The sequence below is a fragment of the Athene noctua genome, chromosome Z (assembly GCF_965140245.1).
Source record: "Athene noctua chromosome Z, bAthNoc1.hap1.1, whole genome shotgun sequence".
In the NCBI taxonomy this organism is placed as follows: Eukaryota; Metazoa; Chordata; class Aves; order Strigiformes; family Strigidae; genus Athene; species Athene noctua.
The window spans coordinates 84,701,164-84,723,231 of NC_134077.1; the positions used below are offsets into that span (position 1 = coordinate 84,701,164).

The 22,068-nt window shown below is 39.3% G+C and overlaps 1 protein-coding gene across 1 annotated transcript in view; it reads left to right on the forward strand.

The window, feature by feature from the left end:
• Positions 1 to 17,121, forward strand: part of XRCC4 (X-ray repair cross complementing 4) — a 184,402-nt gene extending 167,281 nt beyond the window's left edge. Inside the window, exon 8 of the mRNA XM_074932009.1 lies at positions 16,316 to 17,121. Coding sequence (XP_074788110.1) covers positions 16,316 to 16,424 — 109 coding nt within the window. The 3' untranslated portion in view covers positions 16,425 to 17,121. The remainder of the gene's footprint in view (positions 1 to 16,315) is intronic.
• The last annotated feature ends 4,947 nt before the right edge of the window (positions 17,122 to 22,068 follow it).

Here is a 22,068-nt window from a genome sequence, read left to right on the forward strand (position 1 = left end):
CAACAAGTTCAGGGGGTCTCTAGACCACAGTTATTTCCTTGGAGTTCTTGTGGAGGTAGGATATTGCAAGATGCGATGACTGCTGTAGCCCAGAGGCTCCAAGTGTGGCTGGGCAGTTACTTAGAAAACTGACTTCAAGATGTGTTGGAAGGGTCTGTTTCCAAATCTCCTGTTTAAGATTTTTTTTTTTTTCCTTGAATGGTAGGGTTGGAATCTGGCCTTGCAAAATAGTCGTTAGTGCAGCACACATTGCTTATCATTGTGGTTTTTTGCAATAACAACAGTGGTACCAGGACTCCTCTCTGTAGTCTTCCCAAAGACATCTTGATAAATCTTTGTGCTAGGGTTGCCATACTCCTTGCTGGGTGTGTTTATTCCCAGGATTGGGTTTTTGATATTTTTTCTTTTCCAGAAGATTCTCTTAATTTCCTATAGCACAAAGAAACACTATTAACGCATTAACTCAGCAAACCTTTTAGTGATTCTGGGTCTCGCTTCTCCATTAAGGGAGTTCACGTTTGAAAAGGGTAGCAATACATCATCCATTGGAGGTTCTGCTTGAGTGTGGTGTACATAACCTTTGAAAACTGTTCCTGCCACCAAAAGCCGCCTATCCTGTAGCTGGCCCGGATCCAGCTTCTCCCAGTTTGGACCCATACTGGTTTTATGCCAGCCAGCTACTGTGTTCCTGTTCCCGTCAGAGGCAGCACTTGGATTCTGCCATTTGGACTGCTGGACGAGGAGGGTGGAAGCAATAAATGAAATGCATGGAGAGGCACGGTGGGAAAATAGGTGTTTTTGGCACTCGTTTGGGACAAGCTGTATAAGCCACCACAGCTTAGACACACATGTGCAATGTGACTATTCTAAACCTGTGCCAATAACAACTTGCTTTTACTACATAGCATGACATCTGCTCACCTCTCTCCAGCAGCCACCTTCAGTCTGCCAGTGACAGCCTCTCTAGAAACGTGATTTTTGTCCAAACTTGTATTGCTTTGAGTGGCCCTCGGGAGACCCATACATTTCTCTCCCTCACCCAGGTTTAAACCCCTTCAATTTTTAATCTTCATACATACTAACATTGAAGTAGGGATGGGCGTGATATTGCTGGTGAAGGCTAAAAACTTAACAGAGTCCATGGAGCAGCCAAGTGCCATTTTGTGGTGATGCAGAGCAGCATCCAGGTGGTGTCTGCTGGTGAGCCTTGGGGTGCCAGGGTGGAAGGCATCCCATGGGTCTCCTAAGGGGCTTGTGAGCCTCTGTGGCTGCTTTTTCCTTCTCCAGGTTGTGGGAATGGAGAGAGGAGGGAGCCCCGAAGACCATTCAGACAACGACATGATACTACACAGGTTCATTTTCTTTCTTTTTTTTTTTTTTTTTTTTTTTTTTAAGACATTTTAGCAGCACAAGCCTTCATCAGCTTCAAGCCTTATGGAGGCCAGTCAGCTCCAATGAAGCAAAACAGTATCTGTGAAGGAATTTGAATCACCTTTGGTTTTTGCTTTAAAGAGAGGTGTCTTTGGATTCATTATTCCTTTTATTGATTTAATTCTAGCTGTTCGCCTCATATTGATCTGGATTGCTCACCAGAGACAGTCTCACTAGAGTTTTTGTCTTTTCAGCCAATGATCAAAAGAAAAAACCCCACACATTTGAATTAAGCATCATCTATAAGAAGTGCTTGCTAGAAATGGCTAGTTTTATCACACTTCTGTTGTCCAGTTTGTGATTGCTGGCACATAATAAACACACAGGAGTACTGATGATGAATGGCTCAATATGACAGAGTAGTAACTTTCCTTCCTCTGCCCCTGCCCCCAAGACTTCATTCCTTTTTTGATCCAAACTTCAAAAGATTTTTCCTGAGTGTTCATGTTATCCCATTTTCCATCCCAATCTGTAAAAGAGGGATGGCTGGTTTCTTCCCCTCTCATTTCTGAAAGTAGTAATACAGAAATCTTAAAGATATATATCCTTTCATGATTTTCTGCTTTTTAAAGGCTTGAGAAAAACTAGGTGGTTTTGTTAAGTCTCCAGTCCAGTTCCAAGCCTTCTAAACCTGCTCATTTTTGTAATGCTGGGAACAGCTCTAGGATGCTTACAGGAAGCGAAATACTATCTTACTATACAAATTCTGTCTGGAAGCATGAGTATTTCTTTCTGCCTTGGTTTTGCAGCAGCTTTAGTAATCAAATAAGCATTTTATTCTTTGTATCTTGTCTACCAAGTCTTTCTTCTGTCTGTTGAGCACTTCCTGTTATGAAGAGAGAGTCAGTTGAATGTGCCTATCTGTTCATTAAACTGTTGTGCGGGGAAGAACAGAAGTAGTTTAAGTCCAAACAGCCTCCCTTTCTGTAGGTATAGGCATCTTGTCTGTGAGCAGGAAATGATACTATGCCCATCAGTTGCTTTTATATTTACTGCATTCTACCCCTTGTGCCTGGGCACAGCTTTAATTTAACTAATTTCCTAAACAGTCTCCTAGCCACAGATTAACACATTAATTTTTTGTTGTTGGGAATTTTTTGACTAACAGAGGAAAGTTGGTGGTTTGGTTTTTTTTTTAAAATGCAGCAATTGTAACTAGCCAAAGTAATTAATACTAGTTTTATCAAAGTCTTAGTTGTTCTTCACATACTCTGCTGATTTATTTATAGCTTGGTCACACCTCCTCTTTGCTGGAAGCAAGCAGATGTAACCTTGATAGTATAGATGGCACTTCAACACTCCTAGATCCGGAACAGGGGTTTCCTTCTGTAGTCATTCCTGCCTAGGTTATGCATCTCTGCCAGACCTCCATCATATTATCTAGGTCCCTTATGTATCCCTGTGCTGTTCTCTCTGTCACAAAGTTTTGATGCGCCTGGCCCCACAGTGAAACAGAAAATGTTATTTCCCTTAGTATAGAATTGAATTGAAGTGGGGTGTTTTTTCCACTGAAGTTGACTTCATGCATCGTTATTTATTGCTGTCTGCTCACTGGCCACTCTGCAAGCAGTTCAACTCCAGTTCAGATCCATTATTGACTGACAGTTCTTGTTTCAGGAAATACTTCAAAGAAATGGGTGAAGTCATCTGTCTCTGTGAGAGATCTGCCTCCTGGTGCATCCAGTCACCATTCAGGATGATTTTCACCATCATGGGGAGCTTCAGCTGGAGAGCTGAAGACTGAGCTGATGTAGAGTTCAAGGGGCATCTGGACAGTGCTCTTAGTTTTACGTAGTCTTGAGAGGAGCAGGGAGTTGGACTCGACCCTTATAGACCCCTTCCAACTTGAGGTATTCTATAATTCTACAGACCCAGTGGCACTTTTCTGTCAGTGCTGTGGCACTAACTCCACTGGTCATCAGAGGAAACACACATTAGGTGCCATACTGTCAGTGCTGCTGTCCGTGCCATACTTGACTTTCACACAGATAGGACATAGAATGCACCTTGTTTTGGCAGTTCAATGTTTTTATAATCACCAAGCTTGTGCAACTTGGAAGTATGTGTGTAGGGCATTAGCGTCAGCGCTAGTTTTGCAAGCAGCTGTAGGAAAAACTTTAGGCAGAATCTGTTCTGCTGATAAATGGCAGTATTCAGGCTAAAACTAATGACTCATTATTATTTCAAATTATTTCTTTGTTTCCTCCACAATGGAACATGTCTCTAGCCTAGAAAAACAGAAACAATTGATAAAATTTAAATGAACATGCTTCCTAGACCTCTGAAATTTCTCACACCCCACCCTACCAAGGGCCTCAAGGCCCTTGTCGTATTTTTTTCACTAGTACTATCCAAGATTGCAAGACAGGTCCCTTCCTGAAGAATTGCTGTGACATGATATATAATTTTATTGGTGCCTTATGTAGTGTTTTGGCGTTCTGCAGTTAAATGGTCTGTTTCCTTGGTCTTATTGAATTCTCAACAGAAAATGGCTTGCAGTCTTTTTCTTCTAGAATAGAGAAAGAGTAAGCTCTAAAGGATTACATTAAGCTTGAAACTTGACAGTTTGACAGTACCAAGCCCTCACCATAATTGCTTTCATCGGTTCCCACCAGATTTAGAATGAGATTTTATTACTGTTGCCTGAATATCTTATTACAATTAGCAATACCGAGTAGGAAAAGGTAGAATGGATTCCTCTTCTCATAGCGGCTGGTGGAAAGCTGGTCGATAAATTATTTTAAAAGCTATGCTGGTTATTAAACAGCCACACAGTTAAACAGCCTTCTCAGTTTGCTGCTTTGTTCTAAATGTCTATTTTATATCATAATTTTTGCAGGGATCAATATCAATTATTTTATTGTTTCAGTAATGTTTCTTTAAAATGTTCTCATAGTTAAAAAATGTGAATAGAATCAATATGTCAGCACCTATTACTTTCTATATTGATGCTGTTGTATGCTTTACATTGAGGCAGACATTTACAATGAATGCTATGTACCTGACAGAACAGTGCAGAAGCAATTAAATACAAAGTGAACACACAAGTATCACCATCAAAACCTAACCAGTGAGTGGGATGTGCTTTGGGCTTATTTCCTTACTTCTGGTTTGTCTCAAAACCTGATAGCACACAGAACTGGGACAGTCTTGTTTGGTTTTTGTTCTGACATTAGTTTTAAAAGATAAAAAGTAATAAAATGGCTGTATAATTTGGACTACTGTCTCGTTAGTGAATCCAGACATGTCTGGGGGAAAAAAATTAATAGGTTAAAAATACAGTCCATTGACCTCTTGCTAAGTCTTGGGAGGCTGATGTTGGTGTGGTCTACAAAGAACCTATACAAAGCAAAATCAAACCAGTGGAGAAGCTCCCATCCTTTATGATCAGACCTATAATATTTAGCAGGCACAAGTATATATATGTGTATGTACAATACAGTCAGTTGTTATGCTACATATTATTAGTAATAAAACTCTTCAGAAGATTCACTGAGGGATTAGGAGGGCTGTGTGCCAGCAATGTCATGGAGGAAACTGCAGCTCACCCTGCACTGGGCTGGAACAAGTGAAAGTGGGAACTCGTCACCCCTGAGATGAGTCCTCAGAGCTAAAGAGCTTTGGTAATTCCATGTGCAATCATTTAAAAAGTGCCAATGACTTAGTCTAACACTGCTCTGAAAGAAGCTGATTTTATTAAAAGGAGAGCTAAGCTAAACTTGAACCGAAAATCCAGGCTTCAGACTGAATTCTAAAAAATTACTCTTTTTTTTCCCTAATGACACCAGAAATGCCTTCTGTCTGCCAGATTTATTGGGAAGCTTTTCAAACAACGATTTTTATTTTAAAAAAATCTTATTAAAACAAACAAACCAACCAACCAAACAAACAAACAAACAACCCCCCAGGCTTTTAAAATGGCTAGGTCTTTTAAATTGTTTGCATCCATTTGTACTATCTGCACTTCTCATTCTGATCATAAGAATTTATACCAGGGCTGGGGCAGTTATGTACTGTATTTCAGATGGGAACTCCTCTCTATTTTTCACCTTTTTCTCCCTCTCTGTCTTTTGCAAAGACAACTATTTCAGACAGACTCAAGATTCAGAATGTTAAAACTGTCACAATGTTAATTATCAGAAGACAATGACTTCCCTGTGATATTGGACTATAAACTTACTATCAAGTCTTTTTGTTTTTCTCTGGAAAGAAAAAATGGAGACATCAGATGAGGAGGTACACTTGAAAAATGTGCGTTACTCTTTTCATGTTTCCCAGTACTGTAGTGTGGATAAAACCAGATGGGTTTTCAATAACTGGACCTGTTATCAATAATCCAAGATTCAGAGTAACTGCATTTTCAGCGATTCATCTGTAAAGCACACTGTGTTGTTTTACACAGGCAACATCTGTTTCACATGTACACCATGATTATTCCACTCTGATTGACATCCACTTTCTCCTTATAAAGTCCCAGTTGCCCACCTGTATGGTGCTCCCTTTTCTCTTAATGCATTTGTAAGATAAAAGAATCCTTTAGAGCGCTGTGCTGAAACTCACAAAAAAGCGAACTATCTAAATTTGTCAGTGGTGCAGCACCAGCACAATTATCAAGGCTCTCTGTGGATTAAAGTTTTATAAAGTCTGTGGTTTGAATGCTGGTTTGAACCAGACCAGTACATGAAAACTTTGGTGGAGATACTTCAGGTTTATACTAATATATCACAGCTGAAGATAAAATCTGGCTTATGTTGTGGAACTGAAACAACTTCATAAAGAAAATTATCGTATGTTGGTATCTAATAAATTTAGTCATGCTTTCCTCCCTTTTCATTGTATTCTATGTTTTTTTCCTGTGTTTTTCCTATTCCTTTGTATTATCTGTGGACATCCTTCAAGATTTTGGGAATATTAGAAGTTTACAGGGGCTTGGGGGAGACAGGGCCATTATGTGAAGGAGAAAAATACTGAATGTTATTGAATACATAGAAATTAACCCTAACTCGGGAAGCCTCTGAGCTGCAAATAGTTGGAGGCTGGAAAAGCACTTTGTGTTCTTCAAAGAGTATCTGCTTTTGGCCGCTGTTGGAGAAGGGGTTCTGGGCGACATTGGGTTGACCCAAGGACAGCTGTTCCCATGTTGTAGATGTATAGTAAATTATCTTTCTCATTACCTGTTTTAGATTGGCTGATAGGGCCTGTTGCTTCTTTGCAGAAAGGCACTGATTGCAGCCCAGTGCAGGTCACAGTGACCAAAATTGCTGAATGCTTTTTAGTTACACTGTGTGTGAAATAAAACTTGCAGGTGTCCATGCCTAGTGCCAAGTAAGGCAGATGCTGAGCAAACTTGGAGTGTAAAGCATAAGGTGGTCTCTCCAAGTAAGTGTGGTGAACATGGGGGCACGGCAGCCTGAAGAGCCTTGGCTATATGACACCAGTATTGCGTGTTCTTGAGGTTGCATTTGTGTGTCTGGATAGTAGCCTTGATGAGTCTGATAGTCCAGCCTCAGATACCTGAAGTCTATCCAAGACCCTGCTCTTAATGTCCTGGTTAACTAAGTGTCTCTGAAAGCCTGGAGCCTGAGAAAAAACATCTGGTAGAGGGACTTGTGGTCCATGGGGTCCCTGAAGCTGCACCTCTATCTGTGGAAAAGTAGTAATCAGAAATTTCCATTTAAAATGCAGGGTTGGTTACTGTCTTTCGGCTTGCCATGCTCATTAATTCGTGTCTTGTAACTCCTGTTGGTTGGCAGTCTCAGTTCCTTTCTCTAAACCAAGATGGGTGGCCCGCTAATGCAGAGACAGGCCTTGACTGGTGGCTCCCCTCCCTTCCACCTTTGGGGACAGATCCGCAGCAGTTCCAGCACAGTCACAGCCAGCTGGGGTGGGACTGGTGCTGGCTGAGCACCAGTTATGTCTCCAGTCTTCATTGCCATAGTGCTGGGGGAGGTCCCTGTGTGCATGAGTAAGCAGACACTGTCCTTTGATCCTGGAACATTATATATGCAAACTGTTCTGCCAGGAAAGGAAATTTCTGAAGTTTAAGGGCTAAAGGATATTTCTATGAATTTGACCATCTACAGAAATAAAAAGTAGAGAGGCTCGTTGGGAAGAAAAACCCACTTTATATGAGAATTTTTGTGAAATAAACACACAAGGCCATTCCTGACCTTTTGGTTAGTTGGGGTTTTGTTGATTTTGGAGGTAGTACAACCTTTCTTAAAAATCTTATAGTCTAGACTCTTTCACTGCATTTGTCCAACAAGTAATGCCTTGGCTATTTGGTCTATTGTTAAATGCTCCTGGTAAAGTACTTAATGCAGATATTGCTGCTTAGACAGACCCTGAGAGCTCAAATAGATGGAGACCAGTTGGGCTTCTGGAGAAGAAAAAATCACTTTTGAAGCCTGCTATACAGGCTGGCTCACAGCAATTACACCATGAGCTGCAAATGATTCCTTCTTCTTATAATAATAGAAGATGTATTTTGAAAGTCCCTTCTTTACTCCCCCAAATAGACATTTTGATAGATGGGCTGTCTGAAGAGAAGGTTGTTAAATCATCTTAACCACATGTCCAAAGTAAAAAGAAGTTAAGAAGTTCAGGAATAAGAGCCAGGCTCTTCAACCCACATTCATTAGCTTTATGCGCCCCAAAGTAAGGAATAGGGTTGACATCAGGTGGACAAACCCGTTATCTGTTCTCTACTCTAGGTGAGGAGACATCTCAAGGAAGGGTAAGGCATAATGAAAGTGCAGAGGAGAGAAGCTTCCGTTCTAGCCAGAAAACACCGGCTGTTGCAGTGTCCAGCTCTGTTCTGTCTCAGCCAGCTGTACCTATTTTTACTTTTTCCCTTGTGTTTTCAAAGGGCTGGATGTGCGCTTTTTTTTTTTTTTTTTTTTTTTTTTTTGGTACTGTTGTTTTAACATGTTTCAGCTCTCACAGGTGTCACTGTAGGCAGGGATTTGATCTTAAATATCAAAGGCTTGATCTTATTTCAGAAAGGTATGAATGAACTCAGAACTGTGGCTGGGGAGGGGGCAGGAGGAACACAGGAGAGGTTGAATGGGAGTTAAGAGACAGCAGAAGGGAAAGCACGATTCTCGGTACTAGAACAATTTTAGGTTTAGTAGAGACCGATTAGAAACCTATTAGAGGGGAAAAAAGAGCTTGTTATACTTTATCTGCTCTACCTTAACTTGTAAATTGAAACCTGCTCCCAGTTTATTCAATTTACTGCTCCCAGATTTATTAAGAACTCACTGCTGCCCTATCTTTCTAAGTTCATTTTGTCATTAGAAAATACTTAGGTAAGTCATATCCATATACTGTACTGATCCAAGGTGTTTTTCTGCTGTAAGCCAATTAAAGTGAATGATCCAAAACCTGCTGAGCAGATTGGTGGATAATGGGTAATCTGGGCAGTAATAGGTTTCTTCTGGTGCCCAGGCATACGTGTACAAATTGTTCAGCAGGAAGAAAGAATTTGCTTAATTCAGTCATAGGAGTTTTTAGGATAATTTTCAGGATTACGTCCATGGATTCTCCTACATCCTTCTGAATAGAGAATGTTTTTTATCTATACCTAGTAATTTCGTAAATTTATAAGAGTACCCCAGTCTACTATTAAGAGGGAAGTTTTCATCCTATCAATGCTAGACTAATCCATTTTTCTTTAAGAATAATTTAAATTTTATTTGTGAGGTTGTGGGTTTCATTCTGTAGCTGTCAATGGAAACCATAGACCCCACAAAGTTACAAGCTGAAGCTGTGGTTCAGGAGGCTTTGTAAGCATGTGCTTAACTTTAAGCAAGTGCTTAGCGCCTGTTGAAGTCATTAGGATTTAAAACAGCCTCTCAGAAACTCAGTACCGGAAAGGAGTGGAAAAGATGTGGAACATCTGAAGCACAATCCAGGTTTTAGGGTTGCTGGATTTTTCTCCAATTAAGTGCTCTTATTTTTGTGATTTGATTCAATGTGGTTTTGTAGCTGCCATCTGCAGGCTTCACATTTTCAGATGGAAAACCTGTCCCTCCACTCTCCACTGCTGCGCGACAGCTGCAACAGTTGTCTCGACCCGTTGTGTCCTCAGGGACAACAGGCAGAGGAGCACGAAGACACACATTTCCTACCTAGAGATATTGGTTCAGGAATTTTTATTTGCCCCCTTAGGTCTCTGGCTACTGTTTATGATCACCCTGAGGGGATAAGAAAGGTTAGGGAGAGAAAGCAGCTACAGTGTTTGACAGCCTAGGAAAGGGTTATGACACAACTTAGCCCGTGCTGGTGTTATATAAATGTATATGTGATAAATAGCGCTTAATGATGATGAGAAATGTCTTGAAGCCTTTGCCAATAAATTTGCAATGTACTGGATTTATGAAATACCTTGACAAAATTCCTAAACAAACTAAGTTTTCCTTTACTATGTACTCTTGTAGTTATGATTAAGAGATTTGTGGTTTTTTCCCAGTGAAGGCAATGGTGCTAGCATGTTCCTCAAAGTGAATGTGGTCTAGTTTATTTAAGCAAGAAGGAGTTTAAGTGGAAATGAGCCACAGAAATGTGTGCCACTTGTCTAAAACAAACATGGTTTAGGCTTTTCCTTCTAAGTGACATCTATTCTAACATTTTTAAGTAGATCTTTGTTACTAAGCATCTGCAAGTGTGTTTGATCAGATGAAAAGATCTGAGACTATATTACTGAACTAGAATGTTCTTTTTAAATAATGACAGCTGAAGTTAATTGGGAATTTGCAACTGAACGGATACAAGTCCCTAAGAAAGTACCATCAGCATTGTTCGTTTACATGATGTGTTGTCTGTGCAGCCATTTTAGACATTACATCCGGTTTTCTGAGAATCTTTAGACCATCTGTTTCATAAGACTAAATAAATAGAGTGGATTGTTAATGTTGAGAACTGATCTAGACCAGTCATTGGAAGTTATATCAATATTAAAAGTTATATCAGTAAGAGATATATGAGTATCTTCTCAGTGAAGCAGTTTTGTTTGCAAGTTTGCTCTTGCTGCAATCACTATTTCAATTTTTGTGATGTTTAAGGAATTCCAAGTTCACTTTTCTCCTCTGAAGGATTCCAGGGATATGTAAAGAAAATAAAAAACCAAACCCACACTTGTATAAGCACAAATCAAAATTATCCCTCATCTGATAGCTTCTAGTTCTAGAGAACAAAGAGTGGCATTTGCAAGAGCTTAAGACAGTGTTTAGCAATTGTCCTGTTTTTTGAAGTTTTGCTTTAAGTTTTGTTTATTGAGGGAATTCCAGACTTATCTTGTTGCGCAGTGGTTGTGAGGAATGCAGGTGCAGTTGCAGCTTGGCTTTCCGCCAGAGGTGGAAGCTTATTAAGAAAAATTGATTCCCTGGCTGAACATTAAATTTGTGGTTGCTGCATTGAAAATATTCATTAACTGTGTAATTGAACAAGCTTATTATTATCTGTCTGCTGACCTTAACTGAGACTAGACTGTTTGGTTAATACACTGAGCATTGGAAAGTGCCACACATGGAAGGTTCTCTAATAGGGATGGAGACAGTTTCTCTGAAGCTAGAAAACATTCTTTTCAGCTATTACTTGAGTATTTTTCTTCAGCCTCTGTGAATTTGTGTTGGGGCCAGGTACAGCTTGGGATCTGATGATTTCTGACTCTACAGCTCTCTTCAGATGATTGAAATTGGCAGAAAAATTTTAAGTTTCTTCACTTACACAACTTAAGGAAAAGTCCATCAACTGTAATTTCATATCATGAAGGTGATTGCATCCAACAAGTTCTTCAAGACTTGCTGGGGTTTACATATAGCAAGATCAACTAGGAATATATGGGTTTGTTTTCATTCTAATTTTTAGGAATAAATGCCAGAGTAGACTATATCTGGATGTTGAATATTTACAATACTGCCAAAACCTAAACCAAATTATTGAGTTTCTTTTTCCATTTTAAATTGAATTAAAAACAAAACAAAACAAAAACAAATAAACAAAAAACTTTATAATTTACCTTATATTATAGTCCTGGTAGCATTTCTGTAAAGGGTAATATCGTTGTATTTTTTCATCACATGTAGTTTCAATTTAGTCTACTTACATTTTTTAATATTCAACTTTAAAGAGGTCTGTCTGCACATAGTGTTCTTGATGCATCTATTCACGTAAGAGGCTGTTCCCCCTCCTCCATTACACCATTTCTTTTTCTTTTCGCGGCTGAACTTTCCTTTTTTTGGCCAGTAGCCACAGGCAGTCACTATGATGCCTCCCAAGAGCTCACACCATGGGGCATCAGTTTTTCAAGGCCAAGGTTTTACGTATTGCCATGAGATTTACTCAAAGCTCCTTTCATAATCCTTCCTTAATAATGGCTGATGAGTACCTTTCTTCTTACAACTTTCTGTGAGGACAAAGTTTATACAGCCTAGCAGCAGACTGCTGACAAATAAAGAATCCGGGTTTTTCCTCTTATGGTGGACTGAAAGCACCATCTCTGGAGCACAAACGTTGCTCAGAGCTTTTGGCCTGTCAGTCGCAATGTGAGCGTTTATTAGTGTTTGAGGTGCCTCACCTTTGTTCCTATGTTAATTCTGTAATGACTACCAATTCTGTGTTTATGAGCTGCTGCTGCCACCTATTTTTCTGATACCAAAGAAAGTATATATCATATTATATTCTCTGTTAATATCTACTTGTGGTATTAAGCCTTCATTTTTTTCAGATTAATGACAAAAGTGAACAATAGAGCAAGCTAAGGAAAGATATACACACTGAGAAATTCAGCCTTTTCCTGAAACACTGCTACACATCTTCTGGGAGAGCTGAGATCTCCTCTCTTAGTAAAATGCCAGGTTTTGGTTGGACTTGATTATTTTAATTACTAAAAAATGGGGAAAATAAAGTAATGGTCCAAGGACACAAGTATGTCTCCTATATTACTTAAGTTTCTTGGGAACTTAGAGTTGCTAGAGAACAAAAACTTGAGTAAAATCATAACCACAACGTGCCAGGTTGGCTATACAAGCATAGCTAAGTGCAAGAATCTTTCATCTTTCCAGCAAGAAGTACCTCGAGATGAGCAGCTGGGCTGATGTTGCAGCCTCTGCCCTGATTATCCTTCAGCACAGCTACACCTTGTTTTACCACTAGGAAGGTCTTTTTAATCATGCCATTTGTAGCAATCACATAGGAAATTATTTTCTACTTCATACTGCTTCACAAACATTATCTTGTCAAACTGGCCGTCTGTTGCAGCAGGAATGGTGTTGTGCAGATCTTCTCTGGGGTCTCTGTGAACTCAGGAATAATTCATCACAAGAGACAAATGGTAGTGGTCCATCTGTCTTACTGCAAAAGAAGGTGCTGCGTTTTCTCCCAGGGTATGGAAACCCATCGCTCTGCATGGCTTTGAGTTTCTGTGCTGTTTAGTTAAGTACTGAAGTGTTGCGTGTCTTCTGTTTCTTATGGCTCTTACTCAGCTGTGGAAAGAAATATCAAGTAATGTAACCACTTTCTTCCAAATCTTGGGCCAGAATCTCAGCTGGTGTAAGTCAGCAGAGCTCCATTGACATTATTAGTGCACCAGTGATTCACACCAGCTGTGGATCTGGTCTTCTGTCTCAATTTATGAAGGGCTTGAACTAAATGTCAGGAAATATGAAATGATCTCTTATAGTCAGCAGTTCTCCAGATGTGTTAATGGAGTTTAAGTTTACCAAAAGGCAAGACTTCAAAGAGCGATCCAACAGAAGAATAAACTTCCAAGAAGAATGCCTTACTTACAGGCTTTTTGGCAAGAGAGGACTATACAACTCACTGTAATTTAAAGAAATTAACTCAGTTATGCATCAGGATATGGTAATACAGCTTCAGTGAGAATCCAAGATTCAAAATCATTTCACAGCACAAAGCAAGCTGTTGGCATTCAGTGAATAATTACCATGCAAATAGGAATCATCAAGTCTTAAAACCAAAATTAAGTTGCTTATGAACTTCATGTAAAGAGCCTAATGCTTCCACTTTGCAAGTGTAGCTGGGTTTATTCACAGGCATGGTATTACATCTTTTGGAGATGAAATGAGGACCATGTTGTTACAAGAACACAGAAGCTTAGTAGTTCTAGCTGTGTAATGTTAAAACTCAACAGTGATTTGGCTTATAGATGTGATCTCATGTACTGTGTTGAAAACAGTTATTTTAGCTAATGAGAATAAAATTGTTGTTGACATTGCTTAAGCACTGTCAGCCTTACTTTTCAAAATCAGAAAATGCTGAAACAGGTGAAACCTCAAAGTCAACAAATGTGGGGTCTCAGAAGTCTTTTATGCCTATATGGCATATGAGCATATGCTCTAAAAAAAACTTCCAGTACCTGAAATAGCCTGTGGTCTTCACAGCCTAATTTATTTGCTGATGAGACCTTTCAGAATTAATTAAAATGATCAGTGTGTGACTCCACACTGTGTGATTTACATGTATTCTTACTGGAGACTTAATTCTTTCGATACACCTAGAAAGGTAAAAGAACAACACACTTCAGTAAGTAAACCTGAGCATCACATTGTGTTAGGGTATGCTACTTCTATCTATCTATCTATCTATCTATCTATCTATCTATCTATCTATAAAAAAAAAAAAAAAAAAAAAAAAAAAAAAGTACAATAAGTTAGTTCTGCTATCAATCAGAATAGCATGGAGTGATCTGATCCCACTGACCAAAGATCATGGCTAAGGTTCTGATTCTGGCAGGTTTGTTTCTGTTAGTCCAAGTGTCTTTTGGTGAGACACACATCTGTCCAGATGTCACTGCATACCAAAAGGCACCAAAAAAAATATGCTTGGACACAATTTATTCAGACCAGAAGGGAAGAATTTTGGAAGAGTTCTCAGAGAAATCTAGTTAGGCTTGCAGAGAAAGTAGTTATCATAATCTGAATATACCAGTACATTAGATTTAACATGGTTTGCAGAACTGGAGTGATGGATAGAGTGGTGAGGAAACCCTTCTGAATATTGGAGAGGTCTTAGGAAGTGATGGCATCCAAGACTCATCATTTACTGGGCTTTTGCTGATTCCGCCGGAACACAGGGGCTCCACCTCAAAATGAAAATCTTTCCCCAGGTCCACACCAGGAAACATCGTAGTGAGGCCTCTGAACCTCCAGGGGCTTGACAAATTTGAAGTGTGAGAGGCTATGAATCGCGCAGTAGCTGGTGTCTTAGCAAGTTCATTGCATTTTCAAGATTGTAGTGTTTTATAAAAACTTGGGCTCCCTAGAGATTTCTAGGTAAGAGTTCTGGAAAACTTCATTCTGAATCTGTTTGAAACCAAATTGAAAAAGAAAAAAAAAAAAAAAAACAAAAAAACTGCTGAATTTCACTATATTGGCTCTACAACACAGAGCAGTTGAAGGCAAATGCTTGAGTTAGTCTGAAAATCAAGATTGCTTTTGCATGCCTCATTGCACTAAGCCCTCATATGGCAGCATTTGGGACTAGCACTTTCCGTCACTTCTGCCTAGTTCTTCCCATCCTGGTGGCTGATGTGTTGGCCTTGGTAATATACGAATTTTTCACCTTCTGTCAGAATTTCACTAGTGGAATAGACCACCTGGGCATGAAGCCATCAACCCTTATGAAACTCCAATCAGTTCAAAATTCTCCACTAGAAGCACATGAGGTCTGCTCCCTGCTTCCTACACCAATTCCCTACAGCATATTGAGTCAAGATTAAGAGATTATGGTTTATTTTTAAAGCAACTAGTGATAGTGACCTGAAGTATGTTGTCACTGAAAACACCCATATTTGTGATCAGTAATTCTCCTCTTAAAGCTCACAGAAGTAAAGCTGTCTGTGCAGGATTCAAAAGACTTTTTGTGGATTTATCGTATACATGTGAGATTAATTCCAGCAGGATCAGAAGCTGTTGCAAACGCCACCATTTTTGGAAACACGAGAGACCTTGCCTTCCCAAGCATAAGCACAGAGCTGTCTCAGAGAGAGAGGAGAAAGAGTGAACGTGGGCTCTGGGCAAACAGCAGGAGCTTGTATAGCCAAGACATTTAAATGATCTGCATTGATGTGGACAATCAAAGGAGTGCTAAATAGAACTGACTGATGCAGGGTAGCACGTTATTCAGTGTAATGGATGTATGATTCAGGCATGAAGTTTGGGAGTGGGACACTCACAGTGGGACTCTGTGGTGTTCAGCTATCTGAGAGCAAACCTGCACCTTGACATACACTTATCTGAGCGACCAGTGCTTCTATTTGCATGCATTTATAGCAAATGTAAACATAACATACAGGGGAAGGCTAGGCATTTGAAAGTCCCTGAATACCCGGTTGTATGTATTATGGAAGGTTTTCTTCATTTGCCTTTGTTTTCTTCTGCCTTACTGTTTGGAGAGAAGCTTCTACCTTTGAGGCAATTCAGTCTGATTCTTTATATGCTTCCATGTCAGACTGATGGACAACAGACACATGCTTAGTGCCAGGGAAAAAATAAAGAGCAGTTAACAGAGCATCATCCTGTGCAGTAGGAGAAGAGCACATCCTTTATATGTTTTCTGCATTTGTTCTGCTCTTCCTGGCTCTCCATGTGGAAATTGTGGGTGAAATGGTCTTTCTCAGGGGCCTAAAAATTACAACAAAATAGCTGAGGCCTTGACATTTATAAACTGAATTTCATCTGTTTGTTTTGCCATTGCCATCTCAGCAAGTATTTAGGTCTTACAAAGAGCACTTTTCTCTTCATGTAACCTTAACAAAAAGCTCAAAATACACTATTAAATGGTTACCTTGGCAGTGTATACGTTGTAATTGTTTATATCTCTATCTAACTTTGTTTCAAATCTCTTTGCTTTGTATTTCCAGACCTGATCTGGCCTCTCAGAAGACATCAGGCAAGCGTTCGCCAGACGTGATGTCTCTCGAAACACTGGAAAACACTTGTGAGGTGGAAGACCTCTTTGATGACATCTAGCTATGTGTTGGCTGAGAAACTGAGAGACTGGTGCTTCTAATAGAGAAAAGCCATAAAACTGAAAGGCTTTGTTATAGACGCTGAGCCGAAATCTTTACTCTGAGGTGGTATTCAATAACATATTGCTCTAATCCTATTGCACTGCACTTGTCTCCATTCTTCACTACGCAGTTGTAGACCCTTGGCCTGTTGGGCTTGATTTGTGACAGCCTTGAAATCAGTTTAGCCTCTGTGTAGGTCTTTTATCATCTGTATATGAGGAAGGAGAGCACCATCACAGCATTTTTACGTCCTAACAGTCTCTGGCTGCTGATTGTATTCAGGATCAGCTGGTTTCCAGATGTCCCCAGAGAATAAGTCAGACATAAAGGGCTACCACTGTACTTACCTTATATACTACCCCTTTCTTGAGAAGCTCATCTTAGATGTGGTCTAGCTAAATCATCAACTCTGATTGAGATACAGCTTCCTAAACTGTGAGTTTAGGATAATAACTGCTGATGTGAAGTAGCCAAAGAAATGTCCTTTCACTTTTCACTCAAAGGTTCTCTGTGGCATTATGCATTATAAAGGTATTCTTGCTTTTGGGAGTAAAGTGCTTACAAGGTCAATATTGACTCTAACCTTCTGTAGAAACTCATAGCCTTTAAAGTTGTCATTTTTGATACTTCTTCATTTTTCTTAATGTGATTTCTAAAAAAATAAAGTACATTCTAAATAAAACATCAATTTTGGGTTTATTTGCTTAGACAATCTATGAGTAAAGGGACTAGTTAGCAAAGTGTGTTTAATGCATGACCTTTTCCTGCCCAAGGCTGATGTATTCATTCTGGTTTAAAGCTTCATCAGAGGAAAAGTTAGCAACATGTATTTACCTGCAGCAGTCAGAATCAAGTGTACAGAACTAAGCGTTCACCTCAGGTTTCTGTTTTGCCATTTTAAGATCCTGAATCAATTCCCATTTAAGGCAGAGTGAGCCGGTTCTTCTGTCTCAGAAAGGACGTGATCCAACAAGGGTTTTAAATATGTGAGTAATGCCATGAAGTCAGCAGGACTATGCAACATAGCCCTGTGTCTGTGCTCTAGGGCTCGCAATGGTCCTTGGAAGCTACTTGATATGTTTGAAATGGCAGCTTATTTAGGCCCTATTTCTGCCAAAATTTAGTCCTATATTTAACTAAAAGCATCCGTGTCAGTATTTGCAGGATCAGGGCCTCATTTAAGAACCTACATGCAGATCTGGGAATATTATATTTAAGCGTTCCTTTCTGAACAATGTGGTCACAGCATTTTAAATTCACAAAGAGCTTTGGGACAATGTTATAAATCACACAGTAAAAACATGAATGGCCAAAATATTTTGCTTTCTACAAAGGCTTTGTGCCTGAGAAATGACAGGACCACAAAAGACCTATTCATACACCCATTCATAGACATTGCCTGATTTAAAATCTTCCAGTGCTGATCTGACAATACTTTCAGCAAAAGCTTGTATATAGTTTCAGTTTTAATGTGAAAAAGTTCCATGACTTAACCTGAAATACAAGAGCTTGGCTTAATTGTGCCTGCAGCAGAAAATGAAGGTAAATGAAGCTGAACATCTCGCAAAACTCTGCTTTCAAGAAACTGTTGGTTTCTAATAGTAAAATGTTGTTATATAAATAGGAAATGTTACACACAGTTGGCAGATGTAATAAAGTCTGTCAGAATGTTTATTCTTTTCTCTTTTTTTGAGGTTTATAGAATCAAGCCAGGAGTTGAGCAGAAAATTATGTGATGGTGGATACATATCTTGGACTGTGTGAGCAGAGGTGTGTCGTCTGGTTGAGGTAGCCATGGTACAGAGCCAGCTTCCAGTCAGCTGAGACTTCTTGTATACACCGAGACGCTGCCTCTCCCCACAAAGCCTGCTTACAATATGTCAGTCTCCACAATCGAGTGAGAAGTGTTAGTGAAATGCTCCTTTCTGAAGATTTATGTGAGAAACTATTGCATTTCTGCTGAAGTTCCATTTTCTTGTTGACTTTGAAGAGGAAAGACCCATCAAAATGAACACAAGTTATTTGTGAGAGCAGAGGTAGTATTGCAAAAGCTGCAGAAAATCAGTGAAACTTCATTATGATGCATATTTGTCCACAAGAAGTGAGGACAACCGCTTTATCCTCAGACTCATTCATCCCAGTGCATTGAAATAGACCCAATGGCCTTCCTGAACCAAGCCAAGAAAAATCTGTTTCAAACTAACCTGTGGTGTTTGGGAAGGGAACTCAGTAATAACGCCTCATAACATACTTTTAAAAAACCCACTGAATTAATACGATACTCAGTGCTGCTTGGTTAAGTCCCTAAGAAAAGCTGGGTTCTTTGCTATCCCTCCATGCCAATGGAGTTCCTGCTGCAGGGACTTTCCAAAGCTTACAGAGCAGAAGGGTTCCCTTGTGAGTCAATAGACAGTGCTCCTATTCATATATCAAATATAATGTTCACTTATTTCACAATGGCATAACATCTCCTAGTTTATGTTCATGCTGTGATCCACCATAGTCCTTGGATTCTTCCATGCAGCGTTAGTGGGTACTCACTTGTTCTTCCTTTCTGTGTTTGTGCAGTTGACTATTCCCGTATGGGTTTAGTAACTGGCGTTTAACTGTATTGACTTGCATCCCATTTTTGTAGCTGATTTTTCTGTTTTGTCAAGATGATTTTGAATGCTCATTCTTCCTCAATTTGGTATTATAGGTGAACGTAGTAAACTCATTCTCCATTACTAACATCCAGACCATTAATGAAAACACTGAACAGTTCTGGACTCAAGCCTCGCTTCACTCATCCTTCTGTTTAGTAGAGCTACTAAACTTAGACTTACTCTGTGAGCATGGTTTTCTAACTCACCTTTTGGAAGGCCATGTTTTCCAGGAGTGCGTATAAAACTGTCACATGCAATAGCCTGACAAGAGATGTCAGTCAATTGCTTCCGCCCTATCCAAAATATTTTAGTGGGGACAGAAGACAAAATAGAGAAACATGTCCACAAATGGTTTTCAAGACAGGAAATTAGCAAAAGTTAGGAACTGCAGATCAAATTTCAAAGGCCAGCCTTAATTAATACTTCTCTTTGATATTACTCTGCAAATGATTTCCCAGGTAAATTTTTTCTTCAGTTTAAACTGTACTTTTGGGGAAGATAAAACAGGCAGTTGTGTTACAGGAGGAAAAAACGTACTATCTTTCATTAAAAGTTTAGACTTGTCTAGAGTTTTATATTTTCAGTGTAGCTACTTAAACAGAATCTATGTTTTTATGAGTAACTTTGTTATTTGATGTCTGGGTTTATCCAGCAAATCTTTTAGTTGAGAAAGATTTACAATATTTATTTCAAGAGAGAAAAAAAAATTTCTGAACCAGAAAACCCCCTGTTTTCTTGAGGAAGTGTTTTATAAAGTATTACCTTTGGGATAAAAATATTATTTCGATTTTTGAGATAAAGTTTTGCCAATCTATATCACTATTTTTGCTACCTTCTCATTATTACTTCCCAAAGTAGATATATTGTTCTTCCTTGCTTTGTACCTGTAACATATAAATGATTGTGTATATAATCATGATTCCCTGGAAATGTTTAGTATAGTCTAGCTGACTTTGACAACTTCTACAGTTTGATCTAGCAGCCTGGAGGTACTTGAGGAAAGAAAAAGCCTTTACACATGGGAATTCAGATGCCGCTAAATGTTTAAAGTAAAGCTGCTTTTTTCTGGCTTGCCATCTGCTATGTGGGAAAAACAAAATGTGGAAACAGTGAAGTAAGAATGGTAGGAAAACAAGGCAATAAAAGCATGTCCAGACTGCTTAGAGACTGAAAGTAATATATTTGAACATCTTCTGAGCAATATTAATTTAGAAAAATGTGCCAGGAGCAGTAATGCATCAGTTCCTCTCCTCAGGGGTTAGTACCACTTTTCTGCTAAATATTCTTCTGCTCTAATTTTATTCTAATTCCCTTCACAAAGTCTGAGGCCTCATCAATTCTTTCCTAAATTTCCTTTTGGCAATCTGTCATCCTCTGTCTCATTTCTTTTCCATATAATGTTGATCAACATCTGAATTTTCATCCTTCTCTGACCCTTAAACGATTCCCTGCTATTACAATTACACTCCAAAATACATTTCATTCATAAAATCTATCAGTATTAATCTGCTAGTGTTAGGAAAATAAAACACTGTATATTTTAAAACCAGACGCTACTAAAAAAGGAAAATATCAAGCTGAAGGAAGATTACTTTTGGAGGTCCTTAGGGATGAGTCTTGGGACCAATCTCATTCAGTGTTTTCATCAGTGGCATTGACACAAAAAGTGGGAACTCCAGTGAAACCTGATGATGATGTGTATCTGAGAAGCCTTATGAGAAATAGCTGTTTCGAAGTAGCTGCCACCTTTAAACAACATGAGTAAGGCATTTGAAGTTTCTGATGGATATTGTGTTGTGGAGATTTGTGTGCCTGCACAGAGAGGGGAAAAGCACAGGGCAAACAGTAAAGTAATGAAAAAACAAGGGTATGGCTGGTAAAAGCTCTGGGTGTCCAGCCTGAGAAAGAGAGAGAGCATGTGAGAGATGGCAAGAAAGAGAGAAAGAGAAAGCAAGAGCACTTTAGACCTAGATATTGACTGGAAAAGGGGATGAGGACTGAGCGGAGGCACTTGACCCTGTTTAATTCATTCTGTATGGGAAACAGGACTGCAGCAGATGCCTGGCATTGTCTGGTCTTGAATTGCCTGCTAATCCCTCTGGTCAGAGGGGATAACAATAACCACAAATTGCTTTTTTGCCAGAATTCTCAAGTCTTGTCAAATGGCTATAACAGCTTTAATATCATCTGAGGTGAGTTGTTTCTTAATGCCCTGGAGAAAAAGGATGATTATTCTGTTTTCAGGCTACTTCTTGGGAAGGAAGGGTATCTCTGTTTTGGTTTTTTTATGTCTCTATTTGTTTTGTGCAGGAATATTTAACTGAAGAAGATTTTACCATCGTAATTCTAACGTCACAGAGTCACAGGACAGCTGAGGTTGGAAGGGGACTCTGAAGGCCATCTAGTCCAGTGTTCAGAGAAGGGTCAGTAATAACAAGTTGCTCACGCCGAGCCCAGTCCCTTTTATTTAGTAAGCAGAGAATAAATTTAATCTGCATTTTCAGAAAAGTTTTAATAGAAATAGCAGTTCTGAATGTAAATCACTCTGTCTGTTGGAATTATATGGAGCTTTCTGCACTCACCTGGCAGCACCACTAAATGAATGCTGCAGTCCCATCCTACTTCAATTGACTCTCTTGTCTTCAATGCTGATATGTACCTCAGTTGCCATAAAGGTTTTCACAGAATCACAGAATCATCTTGATTGGAAAAGACCTTGAAGATCATCCAGTCCAACCACTAACCTGACACTGACCATTCTCAACTCCACCAGATCCCAAAGAGCTATGTTTTCTTCTGGGTCTTAGCCTTATGCCTCTGCTGAGACTTAAACCAGTGGGTCCTAGCTGGTATCATCTTCACAATTAGGAAATAAATACGTTAAACTGTTTCAGTATTTAAGATGAAAACTCCTGTCCTTGATATCATCTGTTTGTGAAGGTCCTCTTACACACAAAG